The sequence below is a fragment of the Pituophis catenifer genome, unplaced genomic scaffold, assembly GCF_029215685.1.
Source record: "Pituophis catenifer annectens isolate HBS135680 unplaced genomic scaffold, rPitCat1.0.hap2 SCAF_4, whole genome shotgun sequence".
NCBI classification, from domain to species: Eukaryota; Metazoa; Chordata; class Lepidosauria; order Squamata; family Colubridae; genus Pituophis; species Pituophis catenifer.
This window is the reverse complement of record NW_027256884.1, coordinates 112,304,175-112,322,081: the sequence shown is the minus strand read 5'-3', so window position 1 is coordinate 112,322,081 and position 17,907 is coordinate 112,304,175. Positions and strand designations below refer to the sequence as shown.

The 17,907-nt window shown below is 41.4% G+C and overlaps 1 protein-coding gene across 1 annotated transcript in view; it reads right to left on the bottom strand.

Moving 5' to 3' along the window:
- The window catches only part of EXPH5 (exophilin 5), a 59,935-nt gene that overhangs the window by 6,598 nt on the left and 35,430 nt on the right, over nt 1-17,907 (bottom strand). The window contains exons 4-5 of the mRNA XM_070942858.1: nt 6,347-6,404; nt 1,398-1,515 (exon numbers count right to left, since the gene is read on the bottom strand). Coding sequence (XP_070798959.1) covers nt 1,398-1,515; nt 6,347-6,404 — 176 coding nt within the window. The remainder of the gene's footprint in view (nt 1-1,397; nt 1,516-6,346; nt 6,405-17,907) is intronic.

Here is a 17,907-nt window from a genome sequence, read left to right as displayed (position 1 = left end):
AGGATCTTGGTGAAAATACAGGGCAGTCTGCCCCAGGCTATTGTCCTATACACGCATTTACTTCAACTCCCAGAATTCTTGGAAAGCATTGCCAGTAGACTGACTGGGAACTGAAGTTTAGCACATTCGGAAAGCACCAACTGTAGGCCACAGTGGCATTACAGGTGGTCCTTGTTTAACATCCGCTTATTCAGCGACTGTTTGAACTGATAATGGTGCTGAACAAATGGCAATTACGACTAGTCCTCACACTTAAGTGTCAGAGTATCCCCGCAGTCACATGATCACAAATCAGGCACTCAACACTGGCACATGATTACGTCATCACCATTTGCAACCTCCTTTGCAAGCTTCCTAAAATGAATGTAAAGCCAGCAGGAGATCACAATTGTATTATAAATATTAAAAGTATCATGTGACACCCTCATTTAATGATCCACACTTAACAATGGTGAATAGAACAGAACAGAACAGAATAGAGTAGAATAACAGAGTCGGAAAGGACCTTGGAGGTCTTCTAGTCCAACCTCCTGCTTAGGCAGAAACCCTACACCACTTCAGACAAATGGTTGTCCAATCTCTTCTTAAAAATGTCCAATGTTGGAGCACCCACAACTTCTGGAGGCAATTTGTTCCAGTGATTAATTGTTCTAACTGTCAGGAAATTTCTTCTTAGTTCTAAATTGCTTCTCTCCTTGATTAGTTTCCACCCATTGCTTCTTGTCCTGCCTTCAGTTGCTTTGGAGAATAGTTTTGACTCCCTCTTCTTTGGGGCGACCCCTGAGATATCGGAACACTGCTATCATGTCACCCTTAGTTCTTCTTTTCATCAAACTGGACAAACCCAATTCCAGCAACCGTTCTTTATAGGTTTTAGCCTCCAGTCCCCTAATTATCTTTGTTGCTCTTCTCTGCACTCTTTCTAGAGTCTCAACATCTTTTTTACATTGTGGCAACCAAAACTGGATGCAGTATTTCAAGTGTGGCCTTACCGAGGCATTATAAAGTGGTATTAACACTTCACATAATCTTGATTTTATTCCTCTGCTAATGCAGCCTAGACCTGTGTTGGGTTTTTTGGCAGCTGCAGCACAGTGCTGGCTCATATTTAAGTGATTGTCCACTAGGACTCCAACATCCCTCTCACAGTTACTACTATTGAGCGAGGTGCCACCTATACCGTACCTGTGCATTTGGTTTTTCTTGCCTAGAAGTGCCAAGTTTCTGTTGCTAAGTGCTGCATTCACATGACATTGCACTTTTTAACTAAGTTACTTGGTAACTTAGTCCTCATTAACTGAGGACTAACTGAATATAAGAATGTGCTTTACAGTGTATCACTTTCATACCCAGAGTTTGCAGGTCATGTACAATGAGGAGCAGAGATATGAATTTACCTTTTAAAAGCTCATTTTCCAGCTCCTCATTCCACGTTGACGTGTTGTCCATTACATCAGCGATGTTTGCATCAAGGAATTTATTCATAGGTTCAGAGGGCAAAGAGGAGTTACATGTCTGGGTTTACAAAGAGAACAAATGAAGACAACAGATATTTATTTCAACCAAGTAAAGCCACCAAATACCTATCTCTTACTAAAATTCTCTTCTACGGTAATATTAATAATATCTTGGCTGCAGAGGCGGCCTTATTTCAACATTTGCACATTTTTCTCGCTTGCAGATAAACTGCTTTAGAACACCTTAATTTAGTTCTAAACTCTTCAACAATTAAGGCAAATGATGCAAAAATTGGCCACATCTGCAACAAATATGGAGTAGAAATTCATAATTATAGTTTCTGAACATTACAGCTGAAAAGCAATTTTCTGAATGAATAAACATGCTCTTCTTGAATGGGAAAAAGAAATCTTCTTGGATTTATCACAATTATTAAAATTAAATTGAAATATACAAATATCAATAATGTTTTTCTAAAATAAATTCTTTCCTTATTTCTAGTACATAATTGAAAGAAAAATACAGAAAGAGCTATATTGTAACACTGGGTCCAAGAACCAATAATATTTTGGCTAACTGTTTTGGTTAAATATTTGTTAACTGATTATAATCAAACTTCTTCATGGAATCTAGGAATATAGAATTTTGGTCTTGTGGTTAAAGCACCAGACGGGAAATTTTGCAGGAGAAAGCTGGGAATACACATCATAGTTATATACAGGGATGTGCTTCAAAAATTTTAGCAAGGGGTTCTCTGCCCGGTTTCTGGGTGGGCATGGCTATGGTGGGCGTGGGCTAGTCGTCCTCCTGCACCATGGCGGGGGAGGGCGTTTTTGCCCTCCCCGGGTTCCGGAGGCTTTTTTCGAGCTTCCAGGAGGGCAAAAATGGCCTCCCCAGGCTTTGGAGGCTAGAAACGGTCCTTTTCCGTTTCCGGCCTTCCTGACCTTCTAGTAGGCCCAGTTTTTGCCCTCCCTGAGCCTCCACATGCACCCTGCACTTACCTGCATCCAAAACGGGCTGCTTGGGGACTTCTGGGAGGGGATGGGGCCAGCCAGGAGTGGGATTTGGGGGTTCTCCAAACTGCACAGAATCTTAGCTAGAAGTTCTCCCGAACCCCTATGAACCCCCAGCAGCCCACCCTGGTTATATACATACGCAATAGGCAACTAGCATCTTCATCTGCTCTCAGAGCAACATCTTCCTTGTCATTACAGGCTACTTAAGTAATTAAATTTGCCCTGCTTTCCCATCTACTTAGTCAGCAGAGTTTAGGAATCAGACTTGCCTTTGGGGACATGGTAATGTTCAGGAATTCTCCAATGCCTGCACCTTATAGATGACTTTAAGCAGGCACAGCAGGTGGCAACCACAGTGGAAAGACACCCCCCAGTTCCAACAAATACAATATTTTATTTATTCATTTCAAACGTTGAAACAGCCACCTGTATTTTCAGGCAACTCTGAGCGGCTCCCAAGCGAAGATTAAAAGGCACGTAAAACCACTTGAAAAACTATATAACCCAACCGATTAAAACATAAAGCATTTAAAATAACAAAAACCTGGGGCCAATCCATGCTAACGTTCCATTCATTGTGCAATCTTCTTCCAACACTTGGAAGGAAAAATCAGGCCTTTAAAGCCTTACAGAAGGCTAAAAGGGTGGAGTGGAACTTCAGGGGGCAAGATATTCTATAGGACGGGGGTTGCCACAGAAAAGGCATGCTTCCTGGTTCCCATGAGATGACAATATTTGGGGGAAGGAGCCAACATGACAGTTGTTTGCAAAAGCTAAGCTTATTTTTTTAAAGGCAGACTTTAGTCTTTGGCTCACAAGTGATGGAACCACTGTATTAGATTAAGGTCAGAAAAAGTGAACCGACTGTGTTGATGATTTCTAAAGACAGTCCCGGCAGTTCTTTTAAAATGAAGAGGATCATGACAGGTGGGTAGAGTAATTTCTCTCTAGGTCCCTAAAGCCCTAGCTTGAAAGAATTGTTCTCATCATTCAAGGCTTATAGATATCCTCCAGTTGTGACATATGCACTGTAGTCACCAAGAGAGTCTAGAATAATTATGACAGTGGCAGAGTGGGTGTACTTGCATGTATGACATAACCGCAAAACAAATTCAGAGCTACCTGCAGAAGAAAATTCTTGAAGAGCATCTCCTTCAACCCCTGGGACCATTTTCTTAATATCAAAACAATGTTTGTTTCGCTATCCCTACCAGTGAGATCTCATGAGTGGAACAGAGAACAAAGAAATGAATAGCATAAGGATGTTTACGCTATTTCTCAAAATTTATAAATGTTTATCTTGTTTCCCATTCATCCTCAAATGTTCACAGCAGAGGTGAAATACTACCAGTTCGCACCGGTTTGGGCGAACCGGTAGCGCTGGTGGCAGGTGGTTCGGAAAACTGGTAGCGGCGGCAGTGCGAGGCTCCGCCCACCCACCCACCTACCCACCCAGACGTTATTACTTCCTGGTTTTAACTAGGAAGTAACCTGTTTTTTACCCTCTGCACATGCGCAGAAGGCTTTGGGCATGCTCAGAGGGTCCAAAATCACACATGGCACGCACAGTGCACACACTTCCAAACCGGTAGGGAAGGTATGTAGATTTCACCCCTGGTTCACAGGCAATTCATAAACAATATAATAATGGGATCCATAATACAAATAAAAGAACAATTGGAGGATGGAAGATAAGAAGAAACCAAAGATGAAATCAGAGCAAGGCAATGATTATAATTAATTAATAAAACAGTGGGCTTTTTAAAAAAATAAAAAAAGCTGGAGATATTTTTTAAAAATTAATAATTGTATCACAAATACCAGCAAGAAAACTCTTCTCATGGATCCTTATTCTGCTGACATCACAACTTTTCGAAGAGAGTCTGAATAAAATCTTAAGTTCATGCATGAGCTAACATTCACCACAGCTTGTCAGTTCTAAACTTTGAACCTGTTATTACATATTAAAAAGGGACTGGGAAATTAGATACAGAACTCGTGTTTTGTTTCCTATCAAATTTTCTTTAAATGGCATTGATGAGAGTGCAATTACTACAGGTAGTCCTTGAGGTAGAACCATAACTGGGACCAGAATTTCCATTGTAAGCAAAGTGGTTGTTAAGCGAATCGCGCCCAATTTTATGACCCTTTTTGCAAATCATTACAGTTGGTAAGTGAATCTCACGATCATTAAAGAAATCCGGTTCCCCCATTGACTTTGCTTGTTGGAAGCCATCTGGGAAGGCTGCAATAGTGATCACATGACCCTCCGATGCTGCAGCCATTTTAAATACATGTCACTTGCCAAGCACCTGGAGTTTGATCACATGGTTGTGGGAATGCTGTAATGCTCGTGTCAATCACTTTTTTTCAGTGCTGTTGTAACTTCAAATGTTCACTAAATGAATGGTCGCAAATCAAGGACTATCTGTAACTTCATTCCTCAGTTGGGTTTCTTACAGTGCAGGCACTGTACAATCAATGTTTTAACTGCATCTATTCTGCTGGAGTGATTGATCAAACAGGATAAAGAATTCTGATCTTCATGCAGCCATGAAACTCAGTGGGAATATCTAAACCCACTGAAAATATTTAAGTTTTCATCTAATTTACCACATGAAAAAGGATAAGGATGAGAGAGACTATATTTATTCCACCCTTACTTCACAGAAGATATAAATGTACTAATAAAATGTCTACGCTCTGTACCTTCAGAAACCAATAAGAATAATATAGCTCATACCCTTCCCACCAGGCACTAGAACTACCCATATTGTTGCTGCCCAACTCAACTTCACCCTAGGTCCATGATGGTGAGCCTATGGCACATGTGCCACAGGCTCATAGCCGTATCAGTGGGCACGTAAGCTCAGCTCTGGCATGCATGCGTGCGCCAGCCAGCTGAGTTTCGGGCCTTCTGGGCCCACCAGAAGTAAGGAAACAGATTGTTTCCTGCCTCTGGAGGACCTCTGGGGGGGAAGCCGTTTTTGCCCTCTCCAGACTCCTAGAGAGGCTCTGGAGCCAGGTGAGAGAGAAAAACGAGCCTACCGGGCCATCGCGTGCCAGGAACAGGGGGAGCGGTGAGGGGGGTGTTGCACACGCATGCGCGGGGGCAGGGCGCATAGAATTATGGGTGTGGGCATGTGCGCGCATGACCCTCCCACCCCCTCCTTCCTGGCACACGATGGCAAAAAGGTTAGCCATCACTGTCCTAGGTCAATGCTTGGGAGAAGAGTCAAGTCTTCATGGCCTTCTAGAAAGCTAACAGCATAGGGATATGGGGAGCTGAATCTCAAACGGGACCCGTTTAAAAGATTTGAGGTGGCTATGAAGAAGATGTGCATCAGTGGTGGGTTTCTACCAGTTCGGCCCGGTTCGAGTGAACCGGTAGCGGCGGCGGCGAGAGGCTCTGCCCACCCGCCCAGACATCATCACAGACACTCAGCGCATATGTAGAAGGTTCTGCACATGTGCAAAAGCTCCGCAAGCAAACTAAGCAAGCGCGCACACACACTCACAGTTCCGAACCGGTAGCAAAGGTAAGTGAAACCCACTACTGGTGTGCATATGAGATCTCACCAGATGGCAATGTTTGAGAAAAGGGACCTGGAGTATGCCCACTCTCTGTAACCTGGTAGAATGGACCAATACGAGGAGTCTTTCCTGCTAACTTGGTCTCTTTCTTATCGTTTAAAGTAGTTTCAATAGGTTAGGGTCAAATTGACAATGCTTCCCAATGTGCTGTATTAAATGTGCAGTATTGTAAGTATCATGTCTTGATTATCACTAAGATTCTGCAAAACAAGGAAGCAAATATGAAACGAGTAATATTGCTTCTAGCACTTGGATCATAAAACTGTTAAATGACCGACCGTTGCCATTTCTTCTGCTTTGAAAGATGTGTGGGCACCCGAAGTCATGTGGTCATGTCTGTAAAGAAGAATTTGAAGTGTTAATTTTTCACTGCATGCATCAAGTCGTTGCAATCAGAATCAGAATTGAAAACTATCTATATTGCCTGAATATCAAGAAACTTCACATTAAATCACCCTGATAAGAAAGTAATATTCCATTGCAATCCTCAGTTTATCTTTTTGGGGTAAGCTCTATAATACACAGCAAAATAGTAAAACAGTCATTCACAAAATGGAATTTCACATGAATTTAAGATTTTTATTTTCTTTATTGGATTCATGGAAAACACTGTTATGATTTGTTAAAATAGCTATGCTTTGTTAATTGAATATTATTAGCTTAATTCATGCTGTAAGGCATAATACAATTTGATTTTGTTTAGCATTGCAGTCTATAAATCTTGGTTATCATTGCAGGGATGTAAAGTTTCCTGCCATGGATATCAGTATTTGCATAAATTACAGTTTTATTACATCTGTTTAATGATTCTGACATTTCATAAACCCCAGGGAATGTCAGGATATTTGCTAATGCCAACATACAAAAATCTCAATGACACTATTATGTTATAGTGTTATAGCGTGTTATTACAGTGTTATAATAATTCATATTATATTATGAATTCACGTTCTCTTCATTATGTCTTTACTCTAAAATGGGACAGGTTACCATAATGGGTGATGCATGCTGCAGCAGTTTTTTAACATGTTAAAAAACAAACTATAATGCATTTATGTTGATTTGGAATAAAATAAATTATTGCTACAATCTAGACTAGAATAATCCTTGTATAACCTTAATCTAAACTTTTGAAAAATATAGATTTTTCATGTAGAATTATAGAGATGCTTACTTTAGATTCTCTAACAGAAGGTATTCTGAATGGTGAATCTTTGTAATTGATTAATAATACATATCATTTCAGACTCTTGCCTATCCAAAAGACTGTGATAACAAAGCTAACATGGATTTTACCATAGTTAGAATGGATAATTGTCCTTAACCAAGATTTATAGAATTATAAATCTGCATTATAGAATTACAGAAATATTAGAATCTAGGGATAGGTGAATGGCAGCCCTTGAGTGAAGCGCAAAGCCCTTCAAATTCAAAACATTTCAAATGTACGATACTGTGTTCCATGGCTCAAAACACCTTGCTGCATGTTTGAAACATTTGTGGAGTTATTCTGACCACTCTGGAAAAGTTTCAAGCTTCAAACAGCAATCATTCAAGCTGGAAACACCTGTTTCAAATAGAAAACAGGTGCTTCAAACTAAAAAGCATTTCTGGAATGATTGGAACATTTCCAGTAATAGATAATCCATCCTCAACCTGCAGCAATTGTGATGTTGAATCAGAACATTTCATGCTCAGGGGGAAAAAAAATCCAGAGTATTTTGCATATATCCCTGTGTCCCTCTTTTATGGCCCTCAGAGGTTTTTTTCTGACCCAGAGAGCTGAAAATGAAAGCAGTTTCTTGCCATGTGGACATAGGAAATAGATGAGAATCGTACTGCAAGTCCTAAACGAAAATATCACATTTAAAATAATGCTCTCCCCGAAAACCTTGAACCAGGAAGCAAATTTTGGGGGTCATCCACATTATACCCCTTATGAGGCCTATCCTCATTTCAATTTTTATCCAAGCTACCCTAACAGACAAGATAGCTAAAGGCAGTAAGGTAGCCAAAAGGCAGGAATATGGATGTGCTGCACCACATCTAGCACAAATATATTCATGCCTCATTCAACAGGATGCTAGAATTCCCAGAAAGCCTATGCAGCCAACAGCGAAATCTGCTGGAAGTTATCATTTAAGGAGAACCCGGAAGGACACGAGTTGCCTCCTTTCTAGTGGAAATTATGTGGATCCTTTTCTAAACAATACAAAGACACTGTGCAGTGGAAACTAACAAGCAACTTGGAAAGCCCTAAAAATACTAATCATTAATTTCATGAGATCTTCAACTGGAGTGGGACTGCCTTCATTACCTTCCTCTTTGGCCTTTTATTTTTATTCAGCAAACTTCTGTTTTTTGATGTTTTAATTAATCCTATAGAAATGGAATGATAAAAGTTTGGCAAGTCACTGCTCAAAAAGAGCATATGATGATTATTCTGAAGTAAGTTTCTAGATCCATTTATTTATTAAGCATTCCCAGCAAACATTTTTCCTGGTCTTTATATTTCTGTTTTCTAGCTTGTTTTCCAATTCTTTCTAGAAGCAACGCAGACTGATGCAGGTACATATCCACATAGATGTATGTAGGATTGACAGAATAAACTTTTGACAGAGAAAAAAGATGAAAGCTGGCATGTATATCCAAAGCACGTGAAATTTAAGTGGGAGCTAAAATAACACGTTGCAGAATGGAATTTGAATACTCAGGATTCCAGCCATTCCTTATGTTTTCAAAGTTTTTTTCCCCCAAGTTTTATCCCTTTTTAACTTCCAAAAGGCAATTGGCAAGCCCAATTCCCCCAAATTGTTCCATGCTGTTTCTGATTTCTCCATCCTGCTAAGTAGTTATTTGAACTTCTACAAAATGTGGTGTCTGAATTTTGATCACACGTCCATGGGGATGCTGCAATGGATGCTGCAACAGTCCTAAGTCACTTTTTCAGCGCTGTTGTAACTTTGAACGATCACTAAATGAATTGTTGTAAGTCAAGGGCTGTATACCTGTATACTTCTCTAAAGGAAATTATACACAGACCATACCTCTTCCCCCTTAATGGGAAGTTACAAATACATACTTCTCTCACCCCAAAGAAGACAGTTTGACTGTCTAATATGGCCTGTTGTTCTCTAGACTCATTTTTACAATCCTTGCTTTTTTGTTTTGCAATTAATACAAATCCTTGAATATAACCCCTTGTGAGTGAGGATTAGATCCCTTTAACAGGGAGGTATCAGAGGCCAAGTAAATGATTCAACATTTAAACTTATTGCTCTTGTAGATCAATAGTGGGAGATACTGATGGCCTCAGTTGGTATGAGATGAGGCAAACAATTTACAAATATTAAAGCTCTTGCAAGCTTTTTTTTAATAACTGCTTTCCAGAAACTGTACTACGAAGCTCTGCCTCAAGCCAGGCAGGCTGTCCAAATAATGCAACTTCTGGCTTCCCCTATGGTCAAGCAAATGTCCTTTTAGCCACTTCCCAGACAGAGAAAAATTCATTTACTGAATTTTTTTATTCATCTCATGGCTATGAGAAGGCATTTAAAAAAAAAACCTTTAATTCCTTACAGTGGGAAGTTATAAATTCCTAACATTAAAAACAATAAATCAATTATGAACTGCAGATATTATCTCAACAGTTGGCTAGTCCCAGCCAGTTTATCCAGGCAGAACACAGGTTAAATCCAATCAAACCGCCAGTTCGTTTCACATAGGCTAAGCAGATGTGAAAATTGCTTATAACGTGATTGCCTTTAATACTGTTTCACCTTGGAGCTGTTGATCTTTCCGAGGGTGATGAAATGAAAGCAATTCATTAACAAGAGTAAAGAATTTAATCTCATTCCGTATCTATAAGTCTATAGAAATGTTCATTGCCTAATTTTTCTTTCAAGCGTCTGCTAACTGGCGAGAGAAGCCACACTTACAGAAGAGGGGAAAAACAGCAACGACAACAACAACAACAACTACACTGCCACTGCCACCACAACTATACTTGCCGTAAACATTATCAATATAAAGTTACTGGATTAATCCAATCTTTAATTTCCCTAACTATTTTAAAAGGCATCAAGCAAGTTAACTGAGAATGCTACCTTTTCCCAGTTGCTCTTTATTTAATTGCAATCCCAATAAAAAACAAAATAAGAGATGCCATGGTTTCAGAGGGCATAAAGGATGAGGAACAGAATCAAGGTAGAAGAAAGAAAGAACGAAAGAAAGAAAGAGAGAGAGAGAGGGAGGGAGGGAGAGAGCGAGAGAGAGAGAGAGAGAGAGAGAGAGAGGGAGAGACGTGTTACCAGGAGAAAGAGAAGTATAACACTCCTCCACCCCCATTCAGAGCAATCCCATGATTAATTTCATAGTAAACAAAGTGGAACGAAAGCACGTTGTTAAACGGAGCAAAGTAGGACAAGCTGGAGTTCTAGTTAAAAATCTCCTGAAATCCTACAGACCGGAGTTAAGTTGTCTTCTGAAGGTGGTGCGCTTTTCTCCCGCCCACCCTTCTGTGCGGAAAGGGGTTTTTTGCTTACCACGTCAACAACTTTCCTTGCCAGTAACAGTCTGTCTTGCCGCTCACATGGTTGGTTTTCTTTTCTTGCTTGCACTTCGCCTTTCAAGCGAAATCTTCTCTTTCTCTCGGTGGTTTGCAATTCACGCTTTCACTAGAGACCCTTCGCAAACCCTTCTTTTGCCAGGCTCTTTTCGTCCACCGGCAGCCGATTGTGCATTCACGGAAGCTTCACCTTTATTGTGCTCCAGCAGCAAGCAAGTATAAACTGGCTCGCTGGCATGCTTGGGGTGTCTGAATGAATTTTCCCTCCCAGATTGCTTTGTCATTTATTTGCAATGTGCTCGCAGGCAGGGAAGAACAAGTTGAAAGGTCCAAGTGCCCTGCAATGTATTTTAATTTTTTTTTTTTTTGCGGGGGAAACTGATGGGACAGATAGTAAAACCGAGCTAGCTTTTGACACCTGCTGCGGATGTGTGGTTTCAGCTGAGTGGAAAAGTCCTCAAAACATTTTACAGCTGGTGCATTTATTCCTTAAGCTTTTCAGCTAGAAAAATCAAAAACTTAAATGCCTTCTTTTCATCCCTAAGATTCCCTTCGTGTAAGATCTGTTGAAAGGCAGCAGCCCTGGTACTTCGAAACTCAATTTCATTGAGGGCTGTGTCAGGGTTGTGTTTGACCTGGGGGGGGGGGGGGAGACATGGGAGGCATGTCGTGTTGGGGGGCCTGTAGTGGCCTGAGTGCCTCTGCCAGTTAAAACGGGCTCCTGAGCTCCGTTTCCGGCTGCGACGGCCTCCTGCAACCCTCTGCCAGTGAAAACGGAGCTCAGGAGGGCCGCGTGCGGCTCTCCTGAGCTCCGTTTTCACTGGCAGAGGGTTGCAGGAGGCCGTCGCAGCCGGAAACGGAGCTCGGGAGCCTGTTTTCACTGGCAGAGGCACTGTGGGTCGGTCCCTCACTGTATCCAGGGTGGCCCCGTGGGCCAGATCTAAGCATCCCGCGGAGCGGATCTGGCCTGCGGGCTTTGAGTTTGACACTCCTGTTCTAGATGGAGGGGCCCTGCCCCAAAATAGGGTTCAGTACAGGCAGTCCTTGGCTTACAACCATTTGTTTAGTGACCGTTCGAAGTTACAACAGCATTGAAAAAAAGTGACTTAGGATCATTTTTCATACTTAAAACAGTTGCAGCATCCCTCCGGTCACAGAATCAAAATTCAGACGCTTTGCAAGTGACTCAGATTTATGACAGTGGCAGGGTCCCGGGATGACGTGATCATCTTTTACGACTTTCTGACAAGCAAAGTCAAGGAGGAAGCCACATTCCCTTAACAACTGGGGCAAGTAAAGTCGTAAAATGGGGCAAAACTCACTTAACAACTGCCTTGCTTAGCAACAGAAATTTTGGGGTCAACTGTGGTCAAGGACTACCTGTACTTCCTTAAGTCAGTAAAATGCATTCATTTTATGATGACCTCAAGAAATATGTTTCTAACTCCCCAACCCTGAATTATTCACTCTGACTTCTCCAGAAGAAAGTAGCAGATAATGGGCAAAGAGCAAAATCCCTGGAGAAGATAAGATAATTTTATTGTCATTTTTTTACTGCGAGCACACTAGCCCACATTAAAAATGAAAAGCTGTTGCCTGCTCTCAAGAACAAGTATATATTTACCCAAACACATACGTAACACACATATACATATCAGTGGTGGGTTTCAAAAATTTTTACTACCGGTTCTGTGGATGTGGCTTGGTGGGTGTAGCAGGGGAAGGATACTGTAAAATCTCCATTCCCTCCCCACTCCAGGGGAAAGTTACTACAAAATCCCCATTTCCTCCCAATCAGCTGGGACATGGAAGGCAGAGAATAGATGGGGTGGGGCCAGTCAGAATTTTTACTATCGATTCTCCAAACTACTCAAAATTTCCGCTACCAGTTCTCCAAAATTGGTCAGAATCTGCTGAAACTCACCTCTGATACACATGCTATATACATACAGATTGGACTGCAAGGTGATCACACCGTCAGTCCTAGAGGAGATCAACCCTGACTGCTCTTTAGAAGGTCAGATCCTGAAGATGAAATTCAAATACTTTGGCCACCTAATGAGAAGGAAGGATTCACTGGAGAAGAGCCTAATGCTGGGAACGATTGAGGGCAAAAGAAGAATGGGACGACAGAGAATGAGGTGCCTGGATGGAGTCACTGAAGCAGTAGGTGTGAGCTTAAATGGACTCCAGAGGATGGTAGAGGACAGGAAGGCCTGGAGGAACGTTGTCCATGGGGTCGCGATGGGTCAGACACGACTTCACAACTAACAACAACAAAAATATACATACAGAACTGGTCTCAGGGGAGACAATTTTGAGTTAGATGGACAAGATGGCTATATTGGTATGGAGGATTTCTGAGTCAAGGCTAATAGAAAGCTATTGAAATGTCCCTCTCAGAATAACTGAGTTGGAAGGGACCCTGAAGGTCTTCTAATCCAACCCCCTGCTCAAGCAGGAAACCCTATACCTTTTCATACAAACGGTTGTCCAATCTCTTCTTAAAACACATGCAATGTCCCACAAGTTTTGAAACTTGTTTTATACAGGTATCACAATGGCATTCCATCAACAATTCACTGAGACGTTCCTGAGAACAGTTTCTCCTCCGATCACAGTCTGTAAGTTTGAAAGAATGCAGGCTACAGCAATCTCCATCACGTCTATTAAAGCAACCATGAACTGCCTAGTTTCCTCCTTACTTAGGGGTGTCAAACTCGTGGGCCGCGGGCCGGATGCGTCATGCAGTGGCCACGCCCATGCCCGGTTTAGCGAAGGGGGAAAAAGTTGCAATATATCATGTGATGCCGCGAGTTTGACGCCCCTGGCCTAACTTATTGCGGTTCCCCTTAATTCCCACTTCCATTCATTTTGTTTTTTTTATTAAAAAAAAGTTTTTATTTTCTGATCAAACAAGTATACAATATAAACAATCATTCAAACTATCATCAAGAAAAAAAAAATCAATCCATAATCCATCACTAAACTCAATCTTCAACCCCTCCTCACCACCCCTCACCCCCGACTTCCCAGAACAAAAACAGGGCATAGATTTCACCAAACATTCGCTAAAATAAACTAGCTAACTGCAAGATTTAATAGCTCCCAAGACCCCTTAACTCCCCTTTTATAATTTCATCAACCTGCCTTTTTATAAACTCAAAGTAGCGTATAATCCAATAACTCTTAAGAGTTTTAAAACCATTAACAAATATTAAGCATTCAAACCTTAAAAATTCTCTTAATATATCAATAAAATATTCAATTCATTTGCAAAAACATTTTTCCCCCTCCTACTTTTCTCAAAGTTCAGATATTTTGAAATCTTATGACAAAAAATAAATTTTGAATGAATGTAGTAGGAATTCTACCTTTCTCTGCCTCTAGTCTACTTTCCTACTTTCTGGGAACATTTCCATTATTAACGTGATGTGACGGGTCGAATGAGGGCTATCAGGAATCCTGTTTCCAATGCCAGAAGCCAGGAAACAGGTACCGGTTTCCTACTCCCCAGGTTAATGGCAAAACAGAAACTACAACTGCTGTTCCTGAGTCAATCAATAGCTGGGAAGTTTTTCAGCAGATCAAAGAAACTAGAGACTCTCAGGCTTCAAGGCCTGTGCCACCCATCAATTACTTTAATAGCAAACTGAGGTCAGGAGAGCCAAAATGGCATTATTGAAAAAACAAGAATACCTCAGTGGAATGCTAAGGTTCAGGGAAGTACAAAGCTTTTTTAAAAGACATTTTATGGGATAATGATGCCTTTGCTCCCAATTAATCAGAAACCTGTAGAGATTTACAATGACCAAGTACACTGCAGTAGAATAATGAATATTATCTTGGAATATGCACTATTTTCTTGGAGAAGGAATAGTGTATTTTCAGAATAAAAATGAGAATGTGAAGATCTGCCATCATGTTTATATATCCTTCCAGCCACATGAACTATCCTCATATTTTTTCAAAGCATAAAATAAGGCTGCTTGGATGACCAATATCAGTACTAATGCAGGACCCAGGAAACAGAACTTCCTTAAAGTGACTTACAACCAGTGCTGGGATTCAGCCAGTTCGCACCTGTTCAGGCGAACTTCTTGTTAAATTACACACACACACATATCCCACTATCAAAGTGGATCCTGGGCGCTGTCCTGCAATGGAGAAACAGACAACGGAGCAGGCGGTATGAGGAGGCTGCTTTCCCTCTTTCTTCTCCCTGCTCCTCCTCCTCCCCTTGTGCCAGCCGCTCCATTGCCCATTTCTCCATTGCAGTGCAGTGCCCAGCATCCACTTTGATAGCGTGGGAGGGGGGGTAATCTAACAACCAGTACGCCCAGGGTCAGGTTGGCTATCGGGGGAGGCTCGTCCCGCATGTGTGGCGGAGCTGGAGGGCAGGGATGGGCCATGCCTCCCACGACAGCCAACCTGACCCTGGGCGAACTGGTTAAATTATTTGAATCCCACCACTGCTTACAACCACTTGTCACACTTACAACTGTCACAGCATCCATATGGCCATGTGATAAAATTTCGAGCACTTGTCATAAATACATGCCAATTGCTAATTGCAATGTCCTGGGATCATGCGATTTGCAACTTTCCAAGATAGCTTCTAACAAGCAAGGTCAATGGGGGAAGCTGAGTTTGCTTAACAACCATGTGATTCACTTAAGAACTGCACTTAACATCCACGGTAAAAAAAAAAGGTCATAAAATTGGGCATGACTTACTTAACAATCGCCATACAGGTAGTCCTCGACTTATAACAGTTCATTTAGTGACCATTCGAAGTTACAATGCGACTGAAAAAAGTGATGTCAGTCCTGGAAGCCATCTTTTACTTTGGATCTTCAGGGCTGTCCCATTTAGTGCTGTGGGAAACTGGGAGGGGGGAATTGTATGGAGTTGGGGAGATATATAGTCATAATAACATTCTTTTCTCTGAGAGTCAAGGACGTTCAGCCTGCACCTGGAGTGGCATGACTGGGAGGCATCTCCAGTTGGGACGGTGCATTGATGGGGCCATGTGATGGACATGTGGGTGCTGGGCAGGGACTTGGACTTTCTTTTAGGTGGGGAAAACCTGGAAGCTTTCAGATTCGGGTTTTCCCAGATGTGCCAATATGACATCTCTAATAAAATGGAACTTTGAGGAACTTCTGGCCTTGGAGTCTTCTTTCGTTGGGGGTGTTACGTGGAATCCTGACAAGTGACTTATGACCATTTTTCAACAGGTACAACCTTTGTAGCATCCCCATAATATGTGATCAAAATTCAGAGGCTTGGCAACTGATTCATACTTAAGACCATTGCTGTGTCTTGGGGCCATGTGATTACCTTTTGTGACTTTCTGACTTTCAATGGGGAAGCCAGATTCATTTAACAACCAGGTTATTAATTTACCGACTGCAGTGATTCACTTAACAACTGTGACAAGAAAGATAAAATGGAATAAAATTCACTTAATCAATTCTCACTTAACAGCATAAACTTTGGGCTCAATTGTGGTCGTAAGTCGAGGACTACCTGTATTTAACCACAGAAATTTGGGTCTCAAATATGGTTGTTGAGGACTAGCTGTACTAGACAATCATGGAGCTCTCCTTTGACTTCTACCTTGGCTGTATCACATTACGGAACTGTGTGTTAAATTATCAAAACTGCCCTCCCTCATCTCGAGATCCAGCCATGAATGGTGTGAATGAGTTTTAATGTTTTTAATGTTTTTAATTTTAAAATGTTTTTTATAATGATTTTAAATGCATTGTGAGCCGCCCTGAGACTTCGGAGAGGGGCGGCATACAAATTGAATTAATAAATAATAATAAATAAATAAACTGAACTGAGACAGGCAAATCAAGCATCTTCTACGAAGTAGTATTTGAAAGCCAGCATTGAGCATTTATCTTCCCAGGTTGGCCCCTCCTGTAAGAACTATTTTCCTATTGGTTTTACCTAGAATTACACAATTAGAAAAGCCATTTAGGGCGAGGTCAACGTTCTACTCAACCCAACAAACTAAATTAAGGTATTCCAGACAAATGGCTATTTAGTCTCTGCTAGAAACACAACTAGGGAAGCAGAACTCATCACCTCTCTCTGTAATTGCCTCCATTATCAATTTGATCTTGCTGTTAGGATGTTTGCTTAATGTTCAACATGAATTTCCCAACACCAGACAAACAATCAAGCAGAAAACAATACTCAATCAAGGAACTACCAAGGAGTAAACCACACCCCCAACAACACCAGAAGGGCTAAGCTATTACCGTGCTTCCCTGAAAATAAGCCCTCTCCCAAAAATAAGACCTCCCCAAAAAATAAGACCTCCCCCCAAATATTTAAATGCATGTGCAGCCGGTCTGGTTAAGGTTAGGGAGACAGAGCTGGAAATCAGGTAAGACGGCAAGAGGAGCCCCATCTTGCTCCACGCACCCCAAAATAATAAGACCTACCCGAAAATAAGGCCAAGTGCTTATTTTGGGGTTCAAAAAAATATAAGACAGGGTCTTATTTTCAGGGAAACACGGTATATACCGTATATACCTCGGCGAAGAGGTTGTAAAAAAATGCTTTCAAAAGGCTCTGACGATCCCAGCTGAGTTGCCTGATCAGCAGAGGCTTTTTTTCTTTTAAATGCCTCTGACGATCAGGCAACTCAGCTGGGATCGTCAGAGGGATTTAAAAGAAAAAAAGCCTCTGCCGATCAGGCAACTCAGCTGGGATCGTCAAAGGCTTTTAAAAGCATTTTTTCTACAACCTCTTCAGAGGTTGTAGAAAAAATGCTTTTAAAAGCTTCTGACGATCCCAGCTAAGCCGCACGATCATCAGAGGCTTTTTTAAAAAAACTTTTAAAAGCATTTTTTCAGCTGAAGAGGTTATAGAAAAAATGCTTTTAATTTTTTTTAAAAAAAAGTCTCTGATGATTGCGTGGCTCAGCTGGGCATGGGGGGGGCAGGGATTTTTGCTACCGGTTCTCCGAACCACCTGCCTCCATCGCTACCGGATCGGGCAATCCGGTCCGAACCGGGAGCATTTCACCCCTGGTATATACGAACATGGAGCAAATCCCACACTTACCAGCACTTATGAGGCTACAAGCAAACAACCAAGCTCAGAAATCATCATGGATTCCACATGAATTTGCTTCCTGTAAGATATGATAATTTTCTTATTGCAGAAAAGTACTGAGTCCTTTCTAAAAGGTTTATACCTAGCAATGTACAGGAACATTACCCTCCCCTGCTTATAAGGAATGTTCTTTAA